We start from the raw sequence: 26670 nt of genomic DNA on the forward strand, positions 1-26670 counted from the left end.
TGTGCTTTATGTCAGTACCTGGGGAGGAAGGGCTGCAGGTCCGCGGCCCCGTGCGCGGAGATGGCAGGACTGCCAGCATCGCCCCCTCCAGCACGCGAGGGAGCGGCGCCCAGTCCTGCCACCCGGCTGCACGGAGCAAACTAAAAATGAGATGGGGGAACAAGGGTGGACAAAATTGGCAAATAAACGGCGACAAGAAACAGAAGGGCAATTTATTATTATTATTATTTTTTTTTGGAGGAGGGGAGGAGGGAGGAGAGAAAAAAAAATAACTTTTTCGCCTGGTGGGTTGGGTTTTTTTATTCTTCGCGCAGCTGCAAGCGGTAGCGGTGGTAGCGAAGCTGGAAGAACATTCTCTCCAGCAAGGAGTGCGTCATCCCCGGCAGGGCGTAATGTTCAACCACTCCCACATGCTTGAAGCCCAAGGACTCGTACAGCTTGTGGGCCGCCATCTTCACGGCCGTGGTCCCCAGTACGACGGAGGAGTAGTTGTTGAGCATGGCAAACTCCAGCACTTTGCGGCCCAGGGCCTTGGCGATCCCCTTGCCGCGGTAGTTGGAGTCGACAGACATGCGGCGCAGCTCCACCGTGTTGTCCTCCTCGTTGCCCCGCGCCGCCACGATCCCCACCACGTTGCCGTCGAGGACGGCCACCCAGAAGCAGGAGCCTGCAGGAGACAAAGCACCACATGTAGCCGCCGGCGGCGCCGGGGTCGGAAATCATCCCTTGGTCCTGACTTGCAGGCAGTCACAGCTCTCCTGTCCTGCCAGCAGACCTCTCTTCAGTGAACCCCGGCCCAGAACAGGCCCTTGGCTGCTTGTCACAACCCCCCAAACCCAACCATGGCACACGAGGACCAGCAATGTGGTCGTTCACTTTGCTACCCAACTCCTCCTCTACTCTGCATTGTATTTCCACCTGAATGCCTCAGCATGCTGTGGTGGCATCACATCCAGCTGCTCGGGCTGGCCGACCAACATGAAAGCCAATGAAATTAGGAATTACTGCTACTCCAGAGCACTGCAGCACCACCCGGCCCCACCAGCGAGGCAATTTAATAAAAACAAGTGCAGTTAAAGGAACAAATTACTTGGGCCTTAACTCAAGATCTTCAGACAGCATCCTGGTGAAGGAGGTGCCTTGAACTGACCCAAGAAGATTCATGCTTTCAGCACAGGACAAACATGATTTCACCTCAGATATTGCTCAATTAACATCCAAGAAAACCATTATCCAATTATATCAGCTAATGAGGGACACACTATGACAAAACTCTTGCCCAGAAGGAAAGCACAGACTTTAGCTGCTCAGGAGGAGCAAGGCTTTACCCAGAGACAACCGACCAAAGGAGAGACCCCTGTCACTGAGACCTGCAGGCAGACATTGGCTTTCTCCTTCCTACAGCAGGAGACAACTTGATTTTGGCTGCGGCTCCACCTTTAGCACAGGGATTGATGCTGCAAACTGCCCTTCCTGAAGGCAGAGCCTCACCAGGATGCATAGAGCCACAGGGGTGGGAGCACAGGAGCACACAGCAGGCACCAAAATGGGGGGAAATTAAATACATACAGTAAGTCCCCAAGTCTTGTAGTACCTGGGGAGAGCAAAGCATGGGGAGTGAGGCTTTGGGGAGGTGGATATGACCCATGGCTGAGCAGCTGAAGAGCAGTCAGGCACAAAACAAAGCACCCGGGCTAAATCCTTGCCACTGGGCCCAGACACACACAGCACCAACACTCGCTTTGGCTCCCACCGCCAGCAGCCATCGCGCTGTTGCTATCTAGGTCAACAGCTAATTTTTAACACACTGGGACCCATCTTGACCCATTTATCACAAGCAGTTAAAACATCTCCTTGCTGCTACTGTGGTGACAGTGCTGCTTGTTCCCCTGCATTTGCCCAAACCTCACAACGTAATTTAGTCAGACAAGGCCCGGACGAGGCCTAGGAGTGCTGAGGGCCAGCAGCTGCTTTCCCTCTGTGTATAAATCAAACAGCTCCACCAGCTCACGGCTCCGTGATGTTTTTAAAAGTGCATTTTGTGTGGTTGGTGACCCTGTGTCACATAGCAGTACCCTGCCAACCCTCCATCATCCACCCACTGCCTCTCCAGGTGCGTCCCACCTGGTGCAGCCCAAAAGAGTTCCACACAACAGCCAGTCCTTGCCACCTTGCTCCTGGGGCTGTTCCTTCAGCACGCTTGGCTTGTCCTCCCCAAGACAGAGACACCCATCTGTGCATCTACCAGCACTTCTCCCCACATTCATTAATATTTTTCCCTTCCTAACAAGCCCCATGTGTGCCCAAGAAGCCAACTTACTGCTAAAGCTTACTTGACAAAATGCTTCCAAGGTTTGTAAAACAACACATTTCCTGAATTTTTAGGATTTTTGCCTATTTTAAGACCAAACCTGGACACATCTGCCATGGCAGAGCCCACCAGCTCTTCACAGTCCTCCAACGTGCCCAACCCCACACCAAGCGCCAGCCCCACTGCTAGCAGCATGACAGCAATGCTCACATCTTGTTAGTTTTTACTTACAACTTTAAAGCTTAATTATAATGATTTCAAGTTCAACATGAAAAGAAATAGTAGCTGGCACACCTCCCGGTGTGTGTTGTGCATGAAACGCTTATAATTAGCGCCAGACAGGACACATCTGCTCAAACAATGCAAGTTGTATTCAGCTCCCGTTTGCACCGGCGTGAACAGTCACCAGGACTTTCAGGGCTCCGTGCCCACGGAGGACTGCCTTCCACCAGACCCCAGCCTGCAAAAACACGCCGGGATCCTGAAGGCCGCTGCGAGCCCAGCACCGGCTTCCCCTTATGGGGTGGCCAAATCCCTTTTCCCCAGGGAGCCATGCTCCTCACCCACGCGGATTTGCTGCTGAAAGCTGTTTTGGGCATCCCCATGCACACTGCTGATCCCCGGCTGATGCTCTGAGCAAATTCCTCAAGTTTCAGAGAAACTGAAACTTTTTGGTTTGCTTTTTGCCTGAACTCACTGTTTTTTTGTTTTGTTTTTTACCATTCCCAGCTAGCTGCAGCTCCTCACCGAATTCCCTCCTGTAGCAGCACCCACATCCTCACCCCTAAGGTCTAGGGGAGGATCTCCTGCCCATCTTTTTGGGTCTGAGGGGCCTGAATCAGAGCCCACCTCGATTTTGCACTTCTTCATACCAAGGATGAAACGAAATTACCTTCCCCTCACCTGTCAGCAGTAAGCAGCAGCCCGGCTGCCAGCAGTGCTATTAATAGCGGGCGCTGACGGTTTACGTTCCCGAACCGCGATCTGAAAATAATCACGGCTGCAAGATAAACACACGCCCCAACGGCTGCGACTCCCCCTGCCCTTCAGATGCTCATCTTGTGCCAGTGTTCGCCTTCACTCTCATCCCCTCCATCTCCTGGTATCCCCCCATTACTCATCAGGACAGACACCCAAAGCCCTTTCAGCTCCCACTGCCCCAAACTGCTCTCCAGGTTCCTGACCCTGTAAGACCACCACAAAGAGCTGCTCTTCACAGATACCTTGCGTTTAACTCCAGCTGCAATATCCCTGTGCCACAAGCTCCTCGTGTATCTCCAGAAATGCCAGCTCATGCCCAGGCCTCCTGTTTGGACTCAGCCTTGTTGCAAGCCCCCTCCATACCACGTCCATGTTTCCCATGCGAACAACTTCCAGAGTAGCACCTCTCCCTAAAAAAGACCCACCCAATGTGCCTCCACGCTTTACCATACGATGAGGCTTCTGCTGCATTTAAGACCATGAATCACAGAAAAAAAGCTTAGTTTGGGATTAGAAAACCAGCATACAGTGGCACGAGCTTTATAAGAGGAAGGATGCTTTGCTTGCAAGCAGGAGTTTAGAGGCCAGTTGTCACACAAGACCTACAAAAGGCACTGTAAAATAAAGCAAAGCCAAGGCTCCTGTGTCTCCCACCTCCTTAGAGCTATATGAAATAGCTGGGATGGCAAAAGGCCAGCAGTTCTGCCTTATCAGCCAGTAAGTTAAACCAAACAGCTGGCTACCAACTTGGACTTCACCACAGTGAAGTCTCCCGGTCCTACAGGCCCATCACTTAAGATATATTTTATTTACCGCACCCAGAAAGCCACGGTAACAGTGGAATTACTGTAAGAAATGCACAAAAATGAGCTGGTGGGGAGAATAACCTACAAAGGTTGGCCGTGTTTCTTCAGCTGAGGACACAGCTCCACTGCTCTCGTAAGCCTCTCCTGTCATGAGCTGCATGGCGCTCCCCCACACAGCCGACAGGGATGGTGGGTGAAAATCAGTTCATTTATTTTTTGCTGCAAATTCTTCTACACCCTTTAGGGAATAAAAGGCCAGTGGGTGGATGGGTGGAAAGATTGGAACCGAAAGCAATAGCAGAGAGTACTGCTAGAGGAGAGGAAAATGAGACATCAGCCTTCCCCACCACCCGGAGCCCTACAGGATTAAATACCACAGGTTCCTACTGCTCTCCAGCGTCCCACAGTGCTCAGGGACAGCTACGCCTAAAACCAGAATTTAATGGCAAAGCAAAGCTCTGACTTGGCTTTTTTGTTGACGCGACAGAAAGCACGCACATTCTGGGATATTTTTAAAATCCATCTCTTTCTATTAAATTTCCAGGGGAGCAGGCAAAGTCCTGCTGCCCCAGAACTGCCCCTCTGTGCCGGTGCTCAGGGCACAGAGCCAGAGCAAACCCATCGCTTCCCTTCACGGGGCTGGGGATCAGCTACCACCTGACTGGTGCCAGTTTTGTGGGGTTCACTCCGCTGGGATAGCTTTCAACAGAAGCTCACCCCATTGGAAACCTCACCCTGAAGCAGACCGGCCTTTTCCCTCTTTCTTCATGGAAGGCACTGCTATGGCTGCAGCCCCATGGCTGAGCTCTTATTTCACATCCAGGCAGCACACAAGCCAAGCAATTGAACTCAGAGCAGGCTGGGTGCATGCATGCTGGTTTCCAGCCTTTTTCCCTTCGCAGCAGCTCCAGGAAGGAGCAGATGCCCAGGGAAGAGGCACTGCCAGCTCGCACTGCCAGCAAAATGAGGGCAACTCCCCCTCTTTCAGAGGTGGCGACTTTCACGGCTACTTGTTGAACGTCCCTTCCAGACAGACACGATATCCCTTCAAGCACAGTTTAGAAGGATTGTGATTTTTGGTTCTGCTTTAGTGTGTCACCACGGCACAGATGTGAGCAATTCCCCTCCTGGCTCGGAGCTGTCGCAGGCAACATCCTCAGAGCACCCTCCGAGCAGGAAGACAGAAGGATGCTGATGGCATGGGAAACTCTGGCCGGGCCTCCTCAGCATTAAAAACTGCAAATCCACATCCCTGGCAGAGATGGGACTTGCAGCTGTGCTGAGGGAGGAGGTGGAGGTCTCAGTGTGCACCTTCAGCGCTGGCTGGGAGGAGCAAGAGCCTTGCCTCACATTGCAGCATTGCAAGCCCCCATCCTCAATCTTCCCCTGGGTCACTAAGGTAGGGGGAAAAGGGCAAGAAACAAACAAACAAACAAAAAACAGCCCAGCACTTCCCATGGGGCAGGATCTGCAGCTTCTCACTCATATCACACACAAAAGCCTGCCAAAACTGACAGGCTTGCTAATCCCAGCTGCAAAACCTAGATGCCCCGAACTCCTTGCTACAACCCACTGACATCCTGTGACCCAGTGCAACAATACCACGCAGGAATATCGGCGGGAAAGGGAATGCAACACACTGCCCCATCACAGAGCTTTAAATATGTGCCCCTGTAGTCCATCGCCCAGCCTCCTGTGAGGTTTTGGGCAGCCTGAGCTGGGTGGTGCATGGGGAGCCTGCAGGGGCTGTGCTGCACCAAGCACTGCAGCTGTGCTACTCCTGTTTTTATTAAAAAGCCCCAAAGCTCGGTGCCTCACCTCTCCTCCTGCCAGCACTATTTATATAAGCAGCTTTCAGTGCTTGCTGCAGCAAGTGGACGAGTCCCCAGCCCAAAGCTGACGGTGTCCCGGTCATGCATTGCTATTTGAACCCCCAGCCTTTCATCCTGCCTCGTCCTCCTTCCCCTCCATCCTCAGCAAAGCGAGGGGCAGACCAGCCAAGTTAAATCAACATCAAGTCAGAAAGGAAATTTGGGTTCTGTGAAACAAGCGCTACTAACCAGGGCAGGAGGGGACTGTGCCTGTGAAGCACGTTATTTCTCCTTACCTCTGCTCTTCCCAGGTCTTTGTTTCTCTCCCTTCTACCTTCCTAGTTGCCCTTGGCTTCAAGCAGGGCTGAATAACAGCTCCAACAACTTCTGCTAATAACTCTACACTTGACTTCAGTTAAAAAGGCATTCCTGGAGGGCTCCTACAAAACAATGGCATTTCTGAGTAGTTTATGGCTGTGGAAAGTGGATGAGATGCGAGATACCCTGCCTTGACACTCCTGACACCCACAAGCATCCCTCTGCAGCAGACAAGGCACAGACATTGGAGCAAAAAAAAAAAATATGTCAGGGACACACAAGAATTACCCATGCATGAAATTAGAAACGCTGTGGGACCCCTTCCTTCACATAAATAACTCCACGCAAGCTACCAGTGGAGGATTCATCGCCTCACCATAAATAACCCCCGGCTGGAAGGGTGCAGGGCTGAGCATCCGCGTGCGGGGGGCGGGTGCCAGGGGCTGATTCACGGGACACCCGAGGGGCAGGCGACGAGATCACCTGCACAGCACCAGGAGATGGATGAGCTGCCACCAGCCCCGGCTGCCTCTCCATCCGCCTCCTTTTTCATCTCTGCTCCCTTTCATCTCTTTTTTTTTTTTTCCTGCCCGTTGCCGCTCCACGTTAGAGGCCGACCAAACCACCCCCGATGCTAGGAGGGTTTTTAGCAGTGTCACCAGACTGCAGGAGGATCGAATGCTGGCTCCTTTCCCAGGACAGCAAGGAAGGGAGGCTGGCAGCACACCCGGCTGTGCCAAGGGCCAGAAGGGCACTGGCCCCACACGTGGGATGGGGGTGGTGGCAAGGTGTGGACATTGCCCGATGGAGCTGGCCTGCCCCCAAGAGCACCCTGCTAGTTTGTCGCAGGTATTTCTTTCCAGGGTGCCAAAGCCCCTCAAAAAAAATCCCTGAGATGTCAGCAGCTAGCCACAGTTTCCTTTCACAGGTTTTTGACTGGAGACAAGAAGAGCACATTGTGCAGCAGCCAGATCTCTGAAAGCAGCCAGGTTTGGGCCGACACCTCCCACTGTCCCTGCTGGAGACAGGACCCAGCACGCATCACTGATCACCTCAAAACCTTTGCTTAAAAAACTCCCCGTTCCTCTGGACCACAAGGCAGCTCCTACCCACACACCTTTCCCCTTTGAAGCCTCACGAGGACCCAACCTGGATCAACAAGAGCCCCATGTCAGCACGTCATGGTCTGATTTCCCAAAAAGCCTTCGGTCCCCAGGGCCCAGAGTGTCCCTGCTCCATCCATCAGCACACATTTAGCTGTCTGTGTCCCTCTGCTCCCTGCTGTGCAGTGAGGAGACCAAACTACCAGCCTAGCCCTTGTGATCCACCCGCTACGCCACCAGGCGAAAGCACAGCCTGGGAAACCAGGCAGCGGCTGGGGTTTTTGCATGAGATCAACAGTTATCAGTAAGCAAATGATTAAATAGCTTAAAGGAGCAGCTAGAGACTAAAATATACAATTTTGGTCCAGCGTTTTCGAGCTGTGTGATGACTCCCCCCAGACCAACATCACTGGCTAAGCAGAAGGGACTGGTCTGCAGAGTGACAAAAAAATGAGTATTTAAAGTATTTGCAGAGCAGATGTTCCCTATGCATCCCAAATCCTCGCTAAGCCTATAAATTGTGGAGTCAGACCTTAAGTAAGCCAATGCCTTTAGTATTTAGGCTGTTCTTAGCTAGAATTTTAAAGGAGGCAAGGAAGCAAGACTTTCTGCCAGCTTTGCTAGCCTGCATCCTTCCCAGTAACTGCTCCAAATGACTGCTGCTACAATTAGCTTCTTGTTAAATCAGTTTACAAAATAAAACATGCTGCTGGTTGTGTTTTAAGCCAGCTTCTTAAAAGGACACCGTTAATGCTCCATCTCCCTCTTCTTATCAATCTTTCACTCTATGGCTTTATTGCTTTCTGAAAGGTACTGAACTTACACTGCGGCACATTCCACTTCCAAACACTGAAAAAACTGGAAAATCGAGAATTATTGGATGTTTTACAATTCATTATTTGCTGGCTGGCTTCTGCTTTATGGGCATTACTGTAAAAAGGCACTGAGCGGTATCATCAAATGACTCCGTTTTCGCTTAGCAGTTGGCCTAGACATAAATCACATGGGGAAAATGGGTAGAATCGATCTTATTTTAGCCATCTATCATTACTCGTCTGGTCTAAATTTAGCCAAGCCTCTCTTCAGTTGAATAGAATCGCATGTACCTACACAGGAACTGCACCAAATGCTTCACAGCAAAGGGAGAAACTAATGCTACATTTACTTAAGGTTAAATAATAAAAGCGGTTCTGATCTCTGCAAGGACTTCTGAGGAGTTTTATGCTGCTCTACCAGAGGTCAGCAAACTTTTAGGCAAGATAGCCACTGAGAGAGCCTCCCCTTGGCAAACAACCATCGCAAAGCCTGCCCAGAGCTCTGCCAACGACCACTTTTAACCAGGAATGAGGTCGGCAAAAGGAATTGCACCCAGACCTAGGTGCAAGCTTGGGATCCAGCATAACAATGCTTTAGTACAGAATAATATACGCAGGTAGAGCTCTTTAAATCAGGGTTGAAAGCAAGGCTGGAAGGGGCCTCCCCCAGTCTACAGGGAGCCCACCTAGCTGTATGTAAGAAGAGGTGACTAAAAGCATTTACTTACTTAGAAAATGGAAACCAAAAGGGTCCCACCTGCAGAAGTCATTACATTTCTGACTACTTTCAGGGGCATCAAGGAATCCCATGCCACAGATGTGATGCAAAAGGGCAAATGCATGGTTTGGAAGTGTTCCGCTGTATGCCACCAAGTGGACGTCTACATCCAGCCAAAAGATGCTGTATGGCACCTGTCAACAGCCTTGAACAAGTTTGCTGCTGTGTTTTCCTTTAGCTCATTAATAGGAAATGTTCCTGTTGCCCTCAAAAGCCTCTGAATGGGGACCTCATTACTACAGCAACTGATGAGCAATAATTAGGAGTAATTAGCAATAGCTTATGGTGCAGACATGCTGACCAGGAAAGTCTCAGACCCCAGGGCAGCTCCTCTGCTTCGAGGGGTGCATTGGGAACTTACAGCAGGGAATGTTTCACTCAACTCCACCTGGCAAAGGGAAACTTCCACTGCACTCCCCCAAAACTAACAATAAATACGATTGCTCCACTAAAAGCCTTTCTTTCTGCACATGACTGGAGTTTCACAAGAATCCTATCTCGTTGCAAACACAATGAATCAAACCTCCCCAAGCTCTACCTTCCCACTGTATTAAGAATCGACGGGAGTGAAAGAGCAGCCATAAGCAGTCACATTTTCTCCAAAACCCCACTGAATAATTCATTGCTCAAAGTAGAAGAAGGCAGGAAAAAAAGGAAAAAAATGTCAGGGCACAGATTTGATACAAACTGCAGGTTGAAGGCAGTCAGTAAATGGCTTGATCTCCTCAAGCCTATTGCTAGCAACAAGTATTTCTTCCTATTTCTAGTTCAGCACCATTTCAAGCTGCTGTGCAAGTACGACAGTGCTGCCTGCCCATAGCTCAGGCATCAGACAAGGCCACCAGTGACAATCAGCTGGGACCTGCCACCCCACCACGTGATGAAGCTGCCATCCTGAGCTGAGCCCTCACAAACCATCACAGTGGAGTGGGAAGGGGGGAGAAAAGCAACTTCCACACATAGCAGGCCAAGAAAAAAGGGTCGGACCCAACCCTTTTGGCAGCTGCAGATGCCTCCTTGCATTTGGGCCCTCCAGGAACCGAGAGCAGTTAGTAACACCAGGGGACAGGCAGAAACGTCAGACGAGACAATCCAGAGGCAATCCAGTCCAAGAAGCCTGTGAATGATCCTTGCAGTGCCCCCCACGGACTTGGGCTGTCAATTAACACCCTTCTTGCCTGCAGACCTTTTATTTTTCTAGATTTGGTATAAATGTTCACTCCCTGGAGGGCTGTTCTATTTATACCCAACACAGCTAAATCTGGCCCTGGGGTAAGGTTGTTGTGTTCCACCTGCACACACCAACGCGCAGGGCTTTGGGCTTTTCTCTCCTCCCCTGCACGCTGTCAGCAGCCTTGCACATCACTGAGATCAAGCACTGAAGCAGCTCGTGCAAGACTTGCCTTCTTTCTGGCATGTAATAATGAAAACAAAGGCTCTCGTTGTTTTCTTCTTCCATCCTACCATGTGCAGACCCCACCAAGACCCGCACATTGCTTTGATCTTTACCTCTCAGCAAACCGTGCTGCACGTGAAACCACAGCCCTGCCACGCCGCAGAAAACAAGCACCTTGAGGCTCACTTGTTGAGAATATGCTCCTATGCCTCATCAAGGCCAACATGGCTGGGGTGTAATTACACCAAACCCCGCTACGTCCAGGCGGAAACTAGCACATCTGTCGAGTATGGCACCAAAAGAAGATTGCGCATCCATAAATACACGGACATCTGCCCGGCTGGGCAGACAATGGACCTGTTGTGGATGATGCATTAATGTGAAATGAAAATTGCATGTATAAATGTCTACATCTCAAAAATTAAAAAAAAAAAAAAAAGGGAAAAACACAAGAAAAAAAAAAAAAAACCTTTGGCATGTGCTCAGACCACCACACCAACAACTCTGACCAAAACTCCTAGAGAAACCTAAACCAGTTCTTCCCAAATCTGCAGCGATCACCTAACATCGCACGCCCAACATCCCCACGAATGGGGTTCCTTCCCCTTTGGCCCCAAACTGAACGCCGGTCATGAGACCAGGGACTTTAAAGAGCTCTGTGAAATAACCAACGGAGCAGGCAGAGAGCTGAGCACAGAGGGCGACACGTGGCACTGAAGGGCAGCGTGCTCACAGGCGGTGAAAGCAGAGACCTGCATGCAGCACATCATCCGGATCGTGAGGATCCACTCATCCATGTGAGCAGCAACCACAGCCAGGAGAGATGCAAATCCACAGAAATGGGGTAGAAATGCAGAATTTTGAGGATCGGGTGGATTTTCCCTACTATAAAAGCAACACTAAATACATATGAAACCCCCAATACGAAGAGCAAAATGAAATTAAGAGCAGGTTCCTGACTGAAACAACTCTTTCTGACACACCAGAATTTTCCCTAAAACATCACGCACTCATCTCGCAGCTAACTCAAACTGGAGGCAGGTTTACCCCGTGTCACTGCATTTCCCGTTCATGCCACAGGTTTCCTGTAAGGATCAAAGCAGCACGTGGACCTGTGCTGAAGGACGTCCCTTAGCATGCTTTTAACTCCCAACACAGGACAAGGGCTTCAAGCACACAGTTAAGTTAAAGCAAATGCTCCAACAAAGCTTTAAGCTAAGCTCTCTTGAAGCTCAACTTCAGTAAATGTGGGGAGGTGTTTTTTTTTGTTTATATATGAGAATTTTACTGAAATCCTCTTTAGCTGTTTGCATTATCCATGAAAAATGTTCCCACTTCTTAAAAAAAAAAAAAACAACAAAAAAAACAACAAAAAAACAACCTTGCAGATGCTTTGATGCTTTTCAGAGTACTGAAGGCTCACCAAAAAAGCACTGTAAAACTCGATGATGGCTTATTTCTGCACAAAAATCTCCGCACAGCTTGATGTTATCCTCTGAACATTCACAGGTTCTAAAATCAAACCTGATGTGTATTTTCGTAGCCATTAAGTGAACCTAATTGACTGTACAAGCGGCACAAGTTTGAAAAGGTGTTTCAAGAACACCCCTTTCAAGCAGTTTGGACTTTTTAAAATAAAAATCCACCTGAACTCTCATTACCATGCCATTCTTACAATACCTTCCCCCCTTACTTGCTTTCCCTCTCTCCCAAGCAATCCCACCCCCAGTGACGTTGTTCCAATGGTGATGACTTTACCAAGACTCTCACGTGGCTGAGCCACTGAATTGTGGTTATGGAAGACAGCAGCTGAGCAGCTGACATGCTTTTACAGCTCTAACCAACCATTATCTAAAATTGGTTAGCGCTTGAAAACGGCAGGTGCTCCAAAACCAGCCCGTTTTGAAAAGCTTCTCCTTGCAGCTCTACTAAATACATTATTTTAAATTGAAAAATGGCATATTTAGGTCTTCCCTGGATTCCCACTTGAAGTGTTACACGGGGTTTCTGATGCTGCTAGCTAGTTCCAGGGAGGAGGAACAGATTTGGCACCTCCAAAAAAAGAACAAAAAGCCCTGATCGCAGCAAAGGACTTCTTACATTTTTTCCCCCCTGTATTCTGACTGTAATAATGATTTTCTACACCCCATTAAAATGCTAAGACTGGGTTTTTGGGAAAGAGTCATCGTGGAAAAAGATCAATAGGCCATGTCCAGATACATCTGAGCGAGGCAGGTCGGAGGCTTTAAAGGTGTAAGAAATCCTGTTGCTGGCAGTTCATTTGCCTTCAGGCAAAATGTTCTCTCCCCACCACATGGGTTTATGCGCTGACACACTGTGTTTTCAGCTTAGCAGACACAATATCCTCGTGCTGCTGACTTGTATTTGTTTTCTCATTTTTGTTATTCCGAGCATTTTACCAACAAAAATAAATCCTTGTGCTCACCATGCAGGACATCTGAATGACACGCTAAGAAAGAGGAGAACCGCCTGTGGAATGAAATTAAGCACAGGGATGTAAGCACAAAATTTAAAAACATATCAGGGGGAGGAGGGAAAGCTCAGAGACATGCAAAGGGAGGTATTAGTGGTGTGGGACCACCATTTTGGGAACTGCTACAAGTGACAAATGAAGCAAGGGCTGACCCAGACAAACACATGGCGGAGTTCAGCACGGGGATAGGCAAGAGAGCCAAGCAGGATCCAGAGAAGAAAAACCAAAACCATTGCAGTCTGGCACAAGGCTGCAAGAAGTGGGATAAAGAACTGCAGTGGCAGGGGAAAAGAAGGGGGAAATGGAAAAAAGCAACAACTGAGAAGCCACTGTTGGTTCGCCATAGCTGCTGTTACGATTTGTGAGCAGTTTGTGTGACTGCTGGATGCGAGGAGCGCCAGGGAGCCATGCACGGCTGGCCAGCTGGTCCAGCACCCCCACTTCAGCCAGCATCTAGTGCAGAGACCGAGAGCTGTGACTGTAAAAAGCAAATAAAGCTGCACCTCTGATGCTGGTTTCCAAGTCAGGATTCAAGCATGTTGGCAAGAGAGCGCTGGAGCAGCTTGTATAGCAATTACTGGTGATCGAGAGTAAGTCCAGGCAAGTAGTTTACTTAAAAATGCATTTTTTTGTCGATTCAAAACAAGTTACAGGTCTGTCCTGAATTCACCAAGTCTTCAGCCAGGAAAAAAAAAACACACATGAAATCCAGACTGGCACTACTCCTGCTCACGGCTCGTCCCCACATCGCTGATGGGCTACTGGGATTTTGGAGTGGGTCCCCCCCAACACAACCTCTTTGACTTCTACAGCAGGATAAAATGCCTCTATTTATCATTAAAAGGGGGCTGGGATCCAGGTGGTCCAGCACTGTCTTTGTCTGTAATAATGCCATACAAAAACCCGAGTCCTTACAGCATGGTATTTAGGGTGCCTGTCTGGGAGATAACATGGCTCTACTGTAATCAGCTTTTTTTTTTTTTTTTTCTTTAAGCATATACCTGGAGCTGGTCTTTGCTTCGTAACAAAGCCTGTAGCAAAGCCAAGACTTGTTTCAGGCTGAGGAAAGCATTACATTCACCACTACATACAGATTTTTGGTTCCTCACAGTGAGCAGAAAAAAAAAAAGGGAGCAGTAAATCAGTTTAATTTCAACCAAAACTATTTTCCCTTTTATTTTCTAGCTCCTGAACAGAAGAATCATCTTCTCGTAAAACCCTGGGTTTTCAGTTTTGCCACTTAGATAAAATCTCCAAGCAGTGCATGAATTTTAAGTAACAAAATTGTTACTTGCAAGTTATCACTGCAAGCAGTACCCACTAACGTGAGCCTAATGTGTTGCATTTTTCTGTTAGCTTGTATAAGTGTAAACTGTTGCAAATATGATTTATAATAGTAATATCTCACATAGCCATTTAAAATATAAATATACAACACACGTTCCCTGCCACCTGTCTTGAACAGGCTTTAACTCACAGAATCCCTTTTAAAGCACAAACCCAGCTTGGCTTTAAACTCTGCAAGGTCCAGGTCAAAATTTCAGGATTATCCTTTAAGGAACAACACCTTCAGCTCTGGAAAGCAGCAGCCGTCAAGCAGTTATAGAAGATGCTAAATGATACAGGATGTGCTTTCATAAATACTTAATTGATCGCTGGGGTCCAGCGGGTCAATAGACTACTTAAAAGAATGGCTCGAAGCCATCTGTAACAGACACCGTGGCACACACCTGTCTCTAACCCAACCAGCATGAACTGGTTTTGGTGCCTTAATAAAAAGCAAGGCCGAGGCTTCTTGGTGATTCCAGTTTGCCTTTATCAACAAAAAAAAAAAAATCAACAAATCTTGTTATCGGCACTGCTTACAAATGAGGGATTTGTGAATAGAAGCTATGCAAGACGCTCTGCTATCTTTGGATTCGCTTGAAGACTGCTTTCATTAGCCACCTGTCAGGAAAAAAAATGATTCCTCAGCTTCCTACGGGGGGGGTTAAAAAAAAAAAAAAAAAAAAAAAACTAAAAATATGCTTTGAAGCTCCCCGTTTCACTGATGCAGAAAGAAACAACAAAGGCCACGCATCACGGAACCAGACACTGGCAAAATTCTCCACGAAGCCTCTCCTGCGGATGGAAGAAAGCAGCACAAAGCAGGCTATTATTTGTAACAGATCCTCAGCACTGCGTTACCAAACCACAGGCATGGGCTCTGCCATGCCTGTCAGTACCAGTGAGCACCCCGGGGCAGGATTCCCCCGCTGCCATCGCCAGCAGCTCGCCCATCTCGGGCCAGGCACGAACCTCCCAGCAGCTGGGAAAAGCCCATTCCCAGCCCAGGGACTTGGATGAAGATTTAAGCCCGCAGAAGGAATCTACTGTGAAATTTGGAGAGTTTGGGCTGGTTGAAAATCACTCCGTGTACTTAGGTATTTATGTAAGAGACTGGTTTTTGGTGTCCCTTCAAAAAACTTAGAGGCTTTAAGATACAGAGATGATAATTTCTGAAGTATTCAGGCACCTGGCTGTGCACACAGGGATCACAGACACTCCTGAAAAAAGCCCTAAAAATCTAAATATAATGCCTCTGGTGCTTGGAAACAAGATTCCAGCTTGGGCTGCTACTTCCAAAATTCAGGGTAAGAGGGGCTCAGAGCTTCATACTTTTAGATCTCTCACTGCTAATCAGGTACCCAATGTGGAGCCAATTCTGAAAGCCTTCAGCTGAAACATATTTTGGGGTAATTGTTTTAAATCCCAGCTACTCCAAGGAAAGTGAGAGGAGGAGGAGCCATTGAATGCACAGTTAAACTTGTTGAGAAAGTTCTGTATTCTTCCTTAGGTTTATTCACTGAGACAGTCACGAGAAGTTGTATCCAGCCAAAACATCAGAAACCAACCAACTGTAGAGAAAAAGCAAAAAAAAAAAAAAAAATTGCTCAAAGCCAGTCAAAAGAAGAAGGCCTGATGTTGCTGCCCTGTTCACACTCACAAGCGCAACTCACGTTTGGCAGTCCTGAGGAGCTAACGGTGCCTAAAAAACTGCTGACGTTTGATTCACACAACTTATTACTTCTTGTATCACAGATTAATTAAGAGCACTTGCACGTACTGGGTTTTTAAATACCTGCAGACAGAGCTTGCTTTCAGCAGTGCCATACCCCCAAGTCATGGCTACCCATTTAAATACTGCTGCATGAACTGACAGCCACGTCAATTACCTTGAGAGAGAAATTTTGAATGCAAGGGAAAAAAATAGGTTATAGTGCTCTGCAAAATTTACTAGAAAATATATTTTCATTACATTTTGACATGGGAACGTGCCAAAGCTAGTGGATCTGAAGCGAGGTCTATTTTTGTCTTATGGATATGCATGTTGAGGAGTGGGGTTGTGCATATGTTCCTACTCCAGTAATAACGAAATGAAAGGAGAGGGGAGCAAGGCTGCAGTGGCTTCCCCATGAACGTGTTTATCCCATTTGTGTCTGCGCTACAGTCCTGAAGAAGCCAGACAATTTCAGTTTTCCCATGGGCAACCCTCTACTTACAGCATTGCTCTTCAAGATTGGAAGTTGTGCACTGCCTAAGCATGCCTAAAACAGGAAAAAAACTCTGAAGACCCAGGCATCACCACCCCCTTCAGCCCCACCAGGTGTTTATCAGCACGAGCACAGGGTTGGGGCAGGGCTGGCCGAGATACCAGAGCAGCTGGGGGCCAGCAGAGCCGGCGTGCCTGTGCTTGGTCTTGTGCTGGAGAAAGCCCTGGGGACTTTCAGCCTCAGGAACGTGGCAGGGGGTGGCATGGCAAGGTGTCAGGTCTGTCCCACGTGGGCTCCCAATGACCACAGCAGCAGAGGACCTCACATGTGGAGCACTAATGTCAGAAGAGGTAGCTTTCGGGAGCAGCAACCTGACTTTAATGACATTTTACATGATGCAAATAATATAATATTTTGGTCAATTACCAACACCAGACAACACACATCCCTAGCACTCAGAGACATGAGCTGCTGTTTATTGCTTCCTGAGTTCAGTTCAAGACAGGCACTGAGTGTGAGAAATACCAGAGCAGGCAGTTCCAGTTCAGCTAAGGTGTAAGTAACCAAAAAACGACGCTGGGAATTGTTAAGCACTCATCTTGCAGGAGGCCAGTCTGAAATATCTTCAGTGCATTTTATAGTGGAAAGCATTGTGTCTGAAGCTCTCTCATCCTAATCTTGCAAGATCTCTCTGATGTGCAGATCTCATCTCTTGAAGCATCACCATTGAATGGCCGAGATGCCACCACTGAAGACACTTAGAAAAAAGGCCCTTCAACTCCAAAAGATGAGACCTGACCTCCACTCCCAGCACTGGTAGGAGCAGAGCTGAGAAATGCTGTGTCTGGGATCAGGACACAGCCTCTCCTCTGGGTTTTCTGCACCCACTCCAAGCCCCAGGCTGGACTCCCCAGCTCTCCGTGAGCAGCGGCACGCACGAAAATCCCGACCCACGACAGCCAGTGCAGGGGTTTGGCAGATGCCCGAGGTCAGGGCGCTGCAAAGCCAGCAAGAAATGCTGGAGATAGGGATGCCTTAGATTCCTGCTGCCTCTCGGGCATGGGCAAGCAGGGCAGGGCTCTCCAAAAACACATTCCTGCACTGAGAAGCAGCAGCCCCGAGCCCCCTCCCAGGGTCAGGTAACTAAGCCCTGGCTTTGCAAAGCAAGAGCTGCTCTATTCTTTCAAAACAATGTTATCAGCAGGCAGCGTCCCTCCTGCTTATCTGGCGGCTCAGCTGCTTGCTGAGTTACCCAGAATGTGGAAGAACTGGAGCCTGGGGGGCTCCATCCACCTCCCTGCCGCAGGCCATCGCCCCCACCATGGGGAGGAACCCCCCTGGCTTGCACAGGGTGAGGCAGAGCAACCACAGCTCCCAGACCAAGGCTCCTCCCAAGGTGGTCCCTGTATTTGCCTCATGGTCCCCACACTGGCCTGGTACCCCAAAACACCAGCATGCCTGGGGAAGAAGGGCCAGCCAAGATGGGGCCACTCACCCCACCAGTGCCCTCCAGGTTTGGCAGCACAGAAACTGCAAAATTTCTCAGCCAGGTGCTCGTCTCCTCACATGCTCCTGGGGTCAGCCCTATCGGTGTCAGCTCCGTTCTCTGGCATGAAAAGCCCTGTGCCAAGCCCAAGAGCACAACTGAAATACCCATTCTGCAGCCAGATGTCCCACCGAACGTGAGAAGTGCCTGGAAAGGAGAGAGCAGTGCTGCCATGAGCAGGGTGTCACCTCCTCACAAACCCTCTCTGAGCCCACCCCAGCTGGCATCCCAGGAGGACATGAGCCCGAGATCTCTGCTGAGAAGGGCAGGACGTCTCTCTTTTGGGCCACCCGAGAGACACGCTGCCCATGAGCAGCAGGGATTGTACCCTCATGAGCCATCCCTGTTTTAGGATACCAGCGTAACCTATTCATGTACCAGGCGTGATGGAAACCCACTCTGCCCTGCCCATCAGGACAGCCGCCTCCCTGTACACAGCTAGCAAGGAGAAAGTCCAAGATGGGGACTCCCAGGAGGTGGCAGAACCGCTCCCTCCAGTCCTGCCCACACCACCACAGAGCGATGGCTGCAGACACACAGCCACCACCAAAAACCACAGCTGCCAGCCTGGCGTGTTGAACCTAACCCAACATATCCCACAGCAATTCCTCAGCTTAATTGGCTGCACTTCGCAAGGCAGATGCCCTCAGGCCTCCACCAGCTCTAGCAGCCACAGCTCTTCAAGTCACCTGCCCATCCTGCTGGGGCAGAGGCCTACAAGGAGATCTTCGCACTACCACCACCACACGCACCCATACAGCAGGTCAGGACAGACAGCAGCAGGAGATGAGGCCTGAAACTACCACAAGAAGACATGTCTGTTCATCCACAGAAGCTCTGCTCATTCGGGAGGGCAGCGGTTTCACGCCAGAAGCGAGGAGCTCTGGTTTCCATCAGCACTCCAGCGGAGACCTCAACCTCGCAAGAATCTTTCCAACACACAAACCACCACAAAAATACACAAAACAACCAACTGTGACAGAAGCTTGAAGAGACGCTGTAAAACTGATTAGTCGACAAAACCATCAGACCATAAAAGAAGCTCCAGCTGTGCTCCTCTTATTTGCGTAGAGCCCTGCCTCCTGCATTTCTCTATTTAAAATTAATATATTTTTTTTTTCATTTACTAGAGCCCAAGTTACTCTGGTTGACAATTAAGCCCATTATCCAATTCCTTCCTTTTCTACCGCCCCAGTGTCTTTTTTTTTTTTTTTTTATAAAGAAAATAAAAGCCACCAGTAAGTGCTACTTTAAACAAAAAATGCAAGCTAACGAAGAGCTTGCGAAGGCTGGGCCATTCAATCCTCTGTTTAAGATCCCGATCCAGCACACAACTCAACACCAACAACTCCTTTGAAGTCAACAGCAATTCAAGTCAATCCACTGCCTAAGAGCTTAGTTAAACTCTGGCCCAAATTTTCTGCCAGAATCTTGGTGTCAGTGTAGGAGGACAAGAGAAAACAAAGATTTAAATTTTGGCTAGTGTACTTCAGCAAAATCGCTGACAGCACATATTTTTCAGTTCATACAAAACCCAGTGGAGGAAATTTAAGACAATAACTAACTTGGAGACTAGTGGACCAGAAAAACTACAGCAGAAAAAAAAATATTTGAAAAGCAAGTACCACTAATTGTTAATCTTGGTGCTTATGACAACCCACTACAAACTGCGACCTTTCAGTTCTTGCTCTTAAACTGACCCATGATTTGCACAGCCTGTAAGAATGCTTCAGCAAAACCACCAGGAATGACCCATTTCAGTAATTAAAATATTTCAGTAGTTAAAATATTTCCTCCCCAGAGACACCTGCCTGACCAGAGGCTGTTTGCTGTTGATGCTCTGCACAACAGAACCCTGACCCAGGTACTGCAAGCAGCACACAGCAAACACCAGTTTTTCATGCCATGGATGACAAGAGCAAAACCTTGGTTTAGCCCTGACCAGCATCCTGATCAGAGACCTTGAGACCACGTCCCAGCTCTACCGTTGCGTCTGTCAGCAAGAATTTGTAAACAAGAATTTGTAAACCCACCATGGCAATGCTCCCTTCCTCTGTCTTCTGTGTTGAGAAAAAAAAAAAATCAGCACATAAATAAAGATGCTTCAAAGGAGTGAGAAGTTGCCTGGTCATGCTCCCAGCTGAAGCCAGGCCAACCTGAAGTCACATCAGGTTTTACCTCGTCTAGTTGAGCTCTCAGTATCTACAGCGTCCCTGGGCCCCTGTCCCAGCATCTGATTAACCTCCCTGTGACAACTTCTTCCCTAACACCCAACTGAGAAAGTTTTCAGTAATATCTAAGTTGGAACAATAGGCATTGCTTACGAGAATGAGCCCTTCTTGTTCCCACTGCAATAATTTATGTCTGCGTGCTAATTTGCAAACTATCACAATAAAAGACAAACTTGGAAGTTGTTCTATTGTCATTGCTGCCCTTTGTGCAGGGACTGGGGGAGCTGATGTGGCACATTACTGCCTGTTCTCAGGACGTTTAAATAGGCAGTGCAAGTGCTAAGCCTCAGAAGTACGTGGAACTGAAGGCTTTTTCAAGACAACTGTCCTTATGCTGCTGTCTTATAGGGAAAAAATACAACTGTATGTGGGGGGAAATGGGTGCAGAGGGCTGGGTTCATGCCTCGTGTGACAGCACCATGCAGCATCACGGCACGGGGATGAGAACCATGCAAAGTGGCACCACGGATGGAGTCAGTCCTGCCAGCCTCCCCTTGGCTTTACCTCATTATGACCCCAGCCAACTTGTGTAATACTACTATCATCAAGCACCTTTCACAAGCACCAACGATCCCATAAATCTGCTTTTTATGGCATGGCAGAAGCCTAATTACACATGATTAAATTCTGTCAAAAATTAAAGCCCACACACTTGCTCTAAAATTGAAACCAGCCCTGTTAGGTCTCAAATAAAAGCAACACGAATGGTTCAAAGGCACATTGTCAGTGAGGCTGATCTGTATTACGTTCCTGACCCAAAACAAGCTGGGGGCGTTCCTGACTCTTCATGTGAGCCCGTTTGGTTTATTTTCTACAAATGCTGGTGTTACAAATGCCGGAGCTTGGTTCCACACCCAGCCTGGAATCGCACAAACCCCAAGCCCCAAGGACAGACGTGGCTCAAACACCTCGGAAACCCGCACCGCCTGCTCTTGTTCCCCTGCAGTTCCTCGCTACCTCCTCCAGCACTGGGCTTTGTTGAGCCTCAGCACAGAGCTTCGGGAGCGTTTTGCCACACGCCCTTTTAGTTTTGTGACAACAGCTTGAAGGAAGATTGCGCTTTTTAAGGGCACGCAAGCTACATGCAAGTTACACGCTGCTTCACTGTGAATTAAATACAACCCCTGTGTAAGATGGAACAAGATCTGCATGAGATGTGTGCCATGACGGGGAACAAAATCTGAAGGAAGCACTGTTAGGACATTTTGAGGCTTTTATTACAGAACGAGCATCATTCTAGGTAAATGCAATATCAGAAGTGAGAGAAAGGAAAGTCTGCAGCTGTGGCATGTCCTATTAGTCCTCTAGAAGTGACCAGGAGGAGAGCCTCAGGGAGAGATCTGTCACACGTGGGGAACAGCAATGATGCAGCGAAAACAGTCCCATGGAAAAACAACTGGGTAGGTACCCTGAGAAAACAGAGATTAACGCAGGTGCCTGGCATCACCTCGCTCTCACAGCTCTCCATGGCCACAAAAAGCAAACCTCAGACCCCCCTGATTTCAGGAGACAGCCCAGGTAGCCCCCTTGCTCTGGTTCTCAACACGGGTGTACGCCTCCAGAAAGGAAACAGCACCTTCCCTGCCTGACAAATTGTGAAGCACCTTAGTTTATTATAGTTAATCATGTAAGAGAGTCTCTGCAGCTTAATGAGCAAACATTAGCATTAGGTATTATGCTTTTAATTACATGCATGTACATAACAAATGGATGGAGGCAGTATCCCTTTACATACCTGATCTGTGCCTCTTCCAAAACACTTGCGTTAAGGAAGGTTCTTCTTAAATAATACAAGAAAATGTGCACAAACCCTAAAATGGGCTACGCATTTGGGCTAAGAGACCTTTATCTCCCCTTCTTCCCACTCTGAGACCAGCTCCCATGCATGAGGAGCACAGAAACACCCAGGACAAGAAGGGGGCAGACAGCCTGCAGTAATTACCTGCACTGGGGGGGACGCAGTGCAGCAAGCCCCCAGCAACCATACCCCATCCCTTGGGTGCAGATGGATGCCGCAGAGGATGACTGGACATCTTAGGGAGGGGAAAAAAAATAAATAAAAAAAAAAGGGGGCTGGATTTGGGATTTGTGCCTGGTGTGGCCAAAGAGCTGCATTCTGGTGATTCTGGTGACTTTTGAGTTTGCTCAGTGCTGCTGACAGGAGGCAAAGGCGCCAGCAGCACGGAGCAGCCATGTTCCCCAGCAGGGCGGGGGAAGGCTCCCCCCGGGGCACTCGGACTCACCTGGCGGTTTCATGTAATATTGCTCAATATCGGACATGTCCGTATGCAGCGCACAATCGAGATAGTGGAGGATAACTTTTCTACTGAAGTAGTACCTCATGCCCATCAGAAAGATGGGCAAACAGCAGGTCAGCAGGAAGGACTTGGTCACAACAAAGCATATTACTATGGAGATAAGGAAGAGAAATAAACGATACCTGTCAGAAAAGAGAATTTAGTGTTGATTTCGGAATACAAACTCATTTACAAAAAAAATAAATTAATTAAAAGAGCACAGACAAAATAGACATTTGCACACGCAACCACGGCGCGATTCACGCTCTCGGGACTATGGAGCCGAGTGTGTGGCATCCCCGGGGCTGGGATGCCCGGGGGGGAGAGGGGATGCTGAGGGGGCCCCGGACCCCGCTTCTCCCCACACCCAGCAAGGCTAAGTAGCAGCTGAGGGGGGAAGACGGCAGGCTGCGGGCACGCTGCTCCGCAGCCATGTGTTTTCCACTGCGGCATTACTATTTCCAGCCCAGGGAAGCAGCGACTGCCGGGGGAGCCACAGCACCCTGCCCACCTCAATGCTTTGGGGGGGGGGGGGGCGTGCAAGACTCAACGGGGGCTTCTGTGGGTGCCCCTTTGTTGGTGGCTTCCCCCAGCACGACCCCTGTTGAGCTCCCCGCACCTCGCTACTTGCTGGGGGTCCCCCTCCAACTCAGGGCCTCTTCCCACAAGGCATGGGGGGGGCACCTGCAGCCACCAAGGGCACGAGAAACCACCCTGGGGGGTACATTTTGGGGTGTGGGGGGGTCACACGTTATTATTTGCACATGTGGGGCTCTCGTCAATATTCGCACGAGGGGCGCACATTATCGCGGATGATTATGGGGGGGGGGGGGGGCGCACCTTGCAGGGGTTATTTTGGGCATGCAACCCCAGGAGGCGACCCCCCCCCCCCCCGAAAAAAACACACTGGGGGGGTGGGGGGAGCGCTCCCGTTTGTCTCCAAGCAACAGCGGCACGCGGCGGCCCCCCCAAATCCCCCCCGCGCGGGGCTGCGCGGGGGCGGTGCGCTGAGCGCCGGGAAGCGCGCACCGCTCCCCTCCACCGCGCAACCCTCTCTGCGTCCCCCCCCTCAATCCCAACCACGAAATAACCTCAAGGACAGCTCTACCCGCATCCCCACGACCCCCACAAATGCCTCTTTTCCCTAAAAACCCGCGCAGGGCTGCGGCTCACCCCCCTAAAAAACCACCCCCCCCCCCTTGGCTGCGCTGCGCCCTCCGCAGCGCTGCGGCTCCGCGGCGCTCCCTCCCCAATCTCTCCCCCCCCCCACCCCCACCCCCCAACACCATTTTTTGGGGCCCCCCCAAGCAGGCACTCACCCGCCAGCAGCCCGTAGAGCAGCTGAGTGAGGGGCTGCTGCTTTAACCCCCTGAAGGCCGTGTTGGGGATCCGCTCCATGATGCCCTCGTAGAAGATGCGGCGCACCACCTCCTGCTCGGAGGGGTGGAATTCGCGGATGTACACGTTGTCGCGCCTGGGCTCCTCTTTGGGGGGGGTGAGGGGAGCAGAGGGGGTGCCCGACAAAGTGGGCCACATCTGGGAGGACGAAACAATGATCGTGTCTTTTTTGGAGCCCGGGATCGAGTCATGGTCTTCCGCCACGATCTTGGTCTCACAAACCATCTTGGGAGACAGACAATGCATGCAAACTGCCCGCGGGGAGGGGAAGGAGGAGAAAAACGGGGGAGGAGGGAAAAAAAAAAAAAAAAAAAAAAAAAAAAGGGAAAGAAAAGGGGGGAAAAAAAAAAGGGGGGAAGGGGGTGGGGGGGAAGGAGCGGGGCTCAGAGCAGGGCCGGAGACCCGCCAGGCAGCGGCGGGGGCTGCGCGGGGCGCGGAGCGGCGCGGCCGGGCGGGACGGGAGAAAGGAGCTGCGCTGCATTTTGGAGAGGCATTTATAGGGCGGGGGGGCCGCGGGTCCCCGGGGTCCTAGAGCCCCCCGCATTGGCTGCAAGGGGTCGCCATGTGATCGGGGGGGGCGGGCCGCCTCCCCCCCACCTCCCACCCTACCCTACACGCCGCCCCCCCCCCTCCCCTCCTCTCCTCTCCTGTCCTTTCCGAGCAGCCCAGCCGCTTGCAAATTACTACGGCGGGGAATTTGGGGAGGGGGGGGTGGTGATTTTCGCGTGGGGCCGCGGTGGAAAATACACGCGTGGGGGTGCGGGAGGGGGGGCTGGTTGCGGGAGGGGCTGTGGGTTTTATTCGAGCGTTTTCTGGAAGGGGCGCTGCGGGTGCGCGCAGCCCCACGGGTGGACGCGAACGCGGGTGGGGGCGCGGGGATTTGGTGGGGGGAGGAAGGTGGCGATGGCCCCGTGTCCCCGCGGGTTGCGGCAGCGTGGGCGCTCCGTGGTGAGTCACTGCACCGCGGGGGCGTGTGTGTGTCCCCCCCCCGGGCCGGAATAACACAGCCCCGCATCAATCCCCCCTCCCCACGCCCCCTCCCCACGCCGCATCTTTGCCCCGGCTCCCTCCCCCCCCGAGCCCGCAACTTTTATTATTTTTTTTTTTTCCCTGCCGTGCCCACGCTGCGCGGGGAGAGGGGGCGGGGGGATGCGCAGGGAGGAGGAGGAGGAGGAGGAAGATGGGCTCCTCCTCTTCGCAGGACCCGAAAAGCTTCGGCCTCTCCCGGTTGGAACCGGCCGGCATCTGCCCCAGGCATGCGCCGTGCGCGGCCGGTGCGGGATGCGGGGATGCTGCGGGGATGCTGCGGGGATGCTGAGCTCCCCCCCACCCGCACCTCGGGGTCCTCCCCCTCCTCGGCCCGCTGCCGGGGCGCTGCAGAGGCCTCTCCTCCCGCTGGCTGCCCCCCCGGGGGCTCCGCTTGAGCCCCCACCCTGTGGGGTGCAGCCCCGCGCACCCCAAAAGTTTCATCCTTGGAGGCGCACCTGCGAGTCCAGCCCCTTGGCAGGTGGCCCCCTCGCACCCAGCCCCCCCAGAGGCAGCCCCCCGAGAGCTTCATCTGTGTCCCCCCACCCGGTGCACACGTCCTGCCACGCTGCCAGCACCCCATGGGGTTTGTGGGGCTCCCGTGGGGTGCGCTGTGGTCGATCGAGGCTTTGCTTCCAGCTGCTTGAGCCGCCTGTGGGGACTTCACGGGGTTTTTGTCGCTTCACTTTTTGATTAAAAAAGCTCAGAAGTGAGATCACGGAGGGAAGAGGGGGAAAGATTAGGTAAGGGCTTGGAAACCTTCCCACCCAGGAGCCCCCTGGCAGCTCCTCCTCGAGTGGCTGCGGGACCCACTCGTGGCCAGACGCCGCAGCGCTGCCAGCCTGCTCGCAGGGGCTGGCACGGCCTCGCAGCAGGCTCGGGTGCTCGCAGAGTTCCCATTCCTATCGAGCGTCTCCTGCAACTGCAGCCAGAGCATCCTGCTGCTCCCGAAGCCTGCAACTGCCCAGAGATCAGAGTGTGGTTATAAAAGTGGCACCAGGCAGGGCTCTCCGCGCAGTGGTCGGGCTGCAACACCAAGAGAGCAGCGTCTCCCGAGGGAGAGGAGCCTCCTCCAGAAAGATCTCCCTGATGGGGAGAGGCGAGACGTGCGGCATCCCCACATCCCCTGCTGTGTCTCGCCCTCAGCACAGATCATCTCCTGCACTCAGGAGACACCTGGCAGTCCCAAATTTGCCAATGTGAAGCCAAAGAGGCTGTGGGTAAGTAAAAAAAAAAAAAAAAAAAGCCACAACAGGGCAGTGCTCGCTTTCACATTCTGAGAGCTTAAGGCCAAAGATAGGAGATGGCTGTTTTAAAAATATAATTCAAATAACGCTCGGTTCCATATGCCTGGGTTAAGCAGGAATTTATTTTTGTTTGATCCTTTCTAGTCAGATATGCTGCTAATTTATGAAATAACTACAGTAATGAAGCCAACCCGATCCTTCAAAAAACACCGCTGCGGTTATGTAACAGCCAGGAAAGCTCCCAATTCCAGTCCCAGTCTATGGGCCCGAGTGTTTGCGGATGAGTTATTTTTAGAAAGGCTCCGAATCCTTGTTTACTATTTGTGCTGCCACATTCAAGCATCTCGTGAGCAATAATTAGCATCCCCTCGTCGGAGGTGCGGGTACCCTGCCGTGGCGGGGGAGCCGAGGCACGGGCAAAACCGAGGATTTCTGCACGGTCATGCAGCGGCTCGGAGAAGCCACAGGCACCGAACCAGCTTTCCTGAGCCTGTCCTCACTGTCTGAATGCTAAACTTTGTTTTTCTTTATCAACAAGCCAGGTTTTTGGGTTACTCTGTAGAAGGGGGGGGGGAACGG

General features: G+C 50.8%; 1 protein-coding gene across 1 annotated transcript; it reads right to left on the reverse strand.

The window, feature by feature from the left end:
• Positions 1 to 229: 229 nt before the first annotated feature.
• Positions 230 to 23795, reverse strand: NAT8L (N-acetyltransferase 8 like). The gene is made up of 3 exons (XM_032186812.1): positions 23740 to 23795; positions 22367 to 22563; positions 230 to 667 (listed from the first exon to the last, which is right to left on the reverse strand). The coding sequence occupies exons 2-3, from the start codon at positions 22470 to 22472 to the stop codon at positions 300 to 302; spliced, it is 474 nt and encodes a 157-aa protein (XP_032042703.1). The 5' UTR covers positions 22473 to 22563; positions 23740 to 23795; the 3' UTR covers positions 230 to 299.
• Between the last annotated feature and the right edge of the window lie 2875 nt (positions 23796 to 26670).

The sequence above is a fragment of the Aythya fuligula genome, chromosome 4 (assembly GCF_009819795.1).
Source record: "Aythya fuligula isolate bAytFul2 chromosome 4, bAytFul2.pri, whole genome shotgun sequence".
Taxonomy (NCBI): Eukaryota; Metazoa; Chordata; class Aves; order Anseriformes; family Anatidae; genus Aythya; species Aythya fuligula.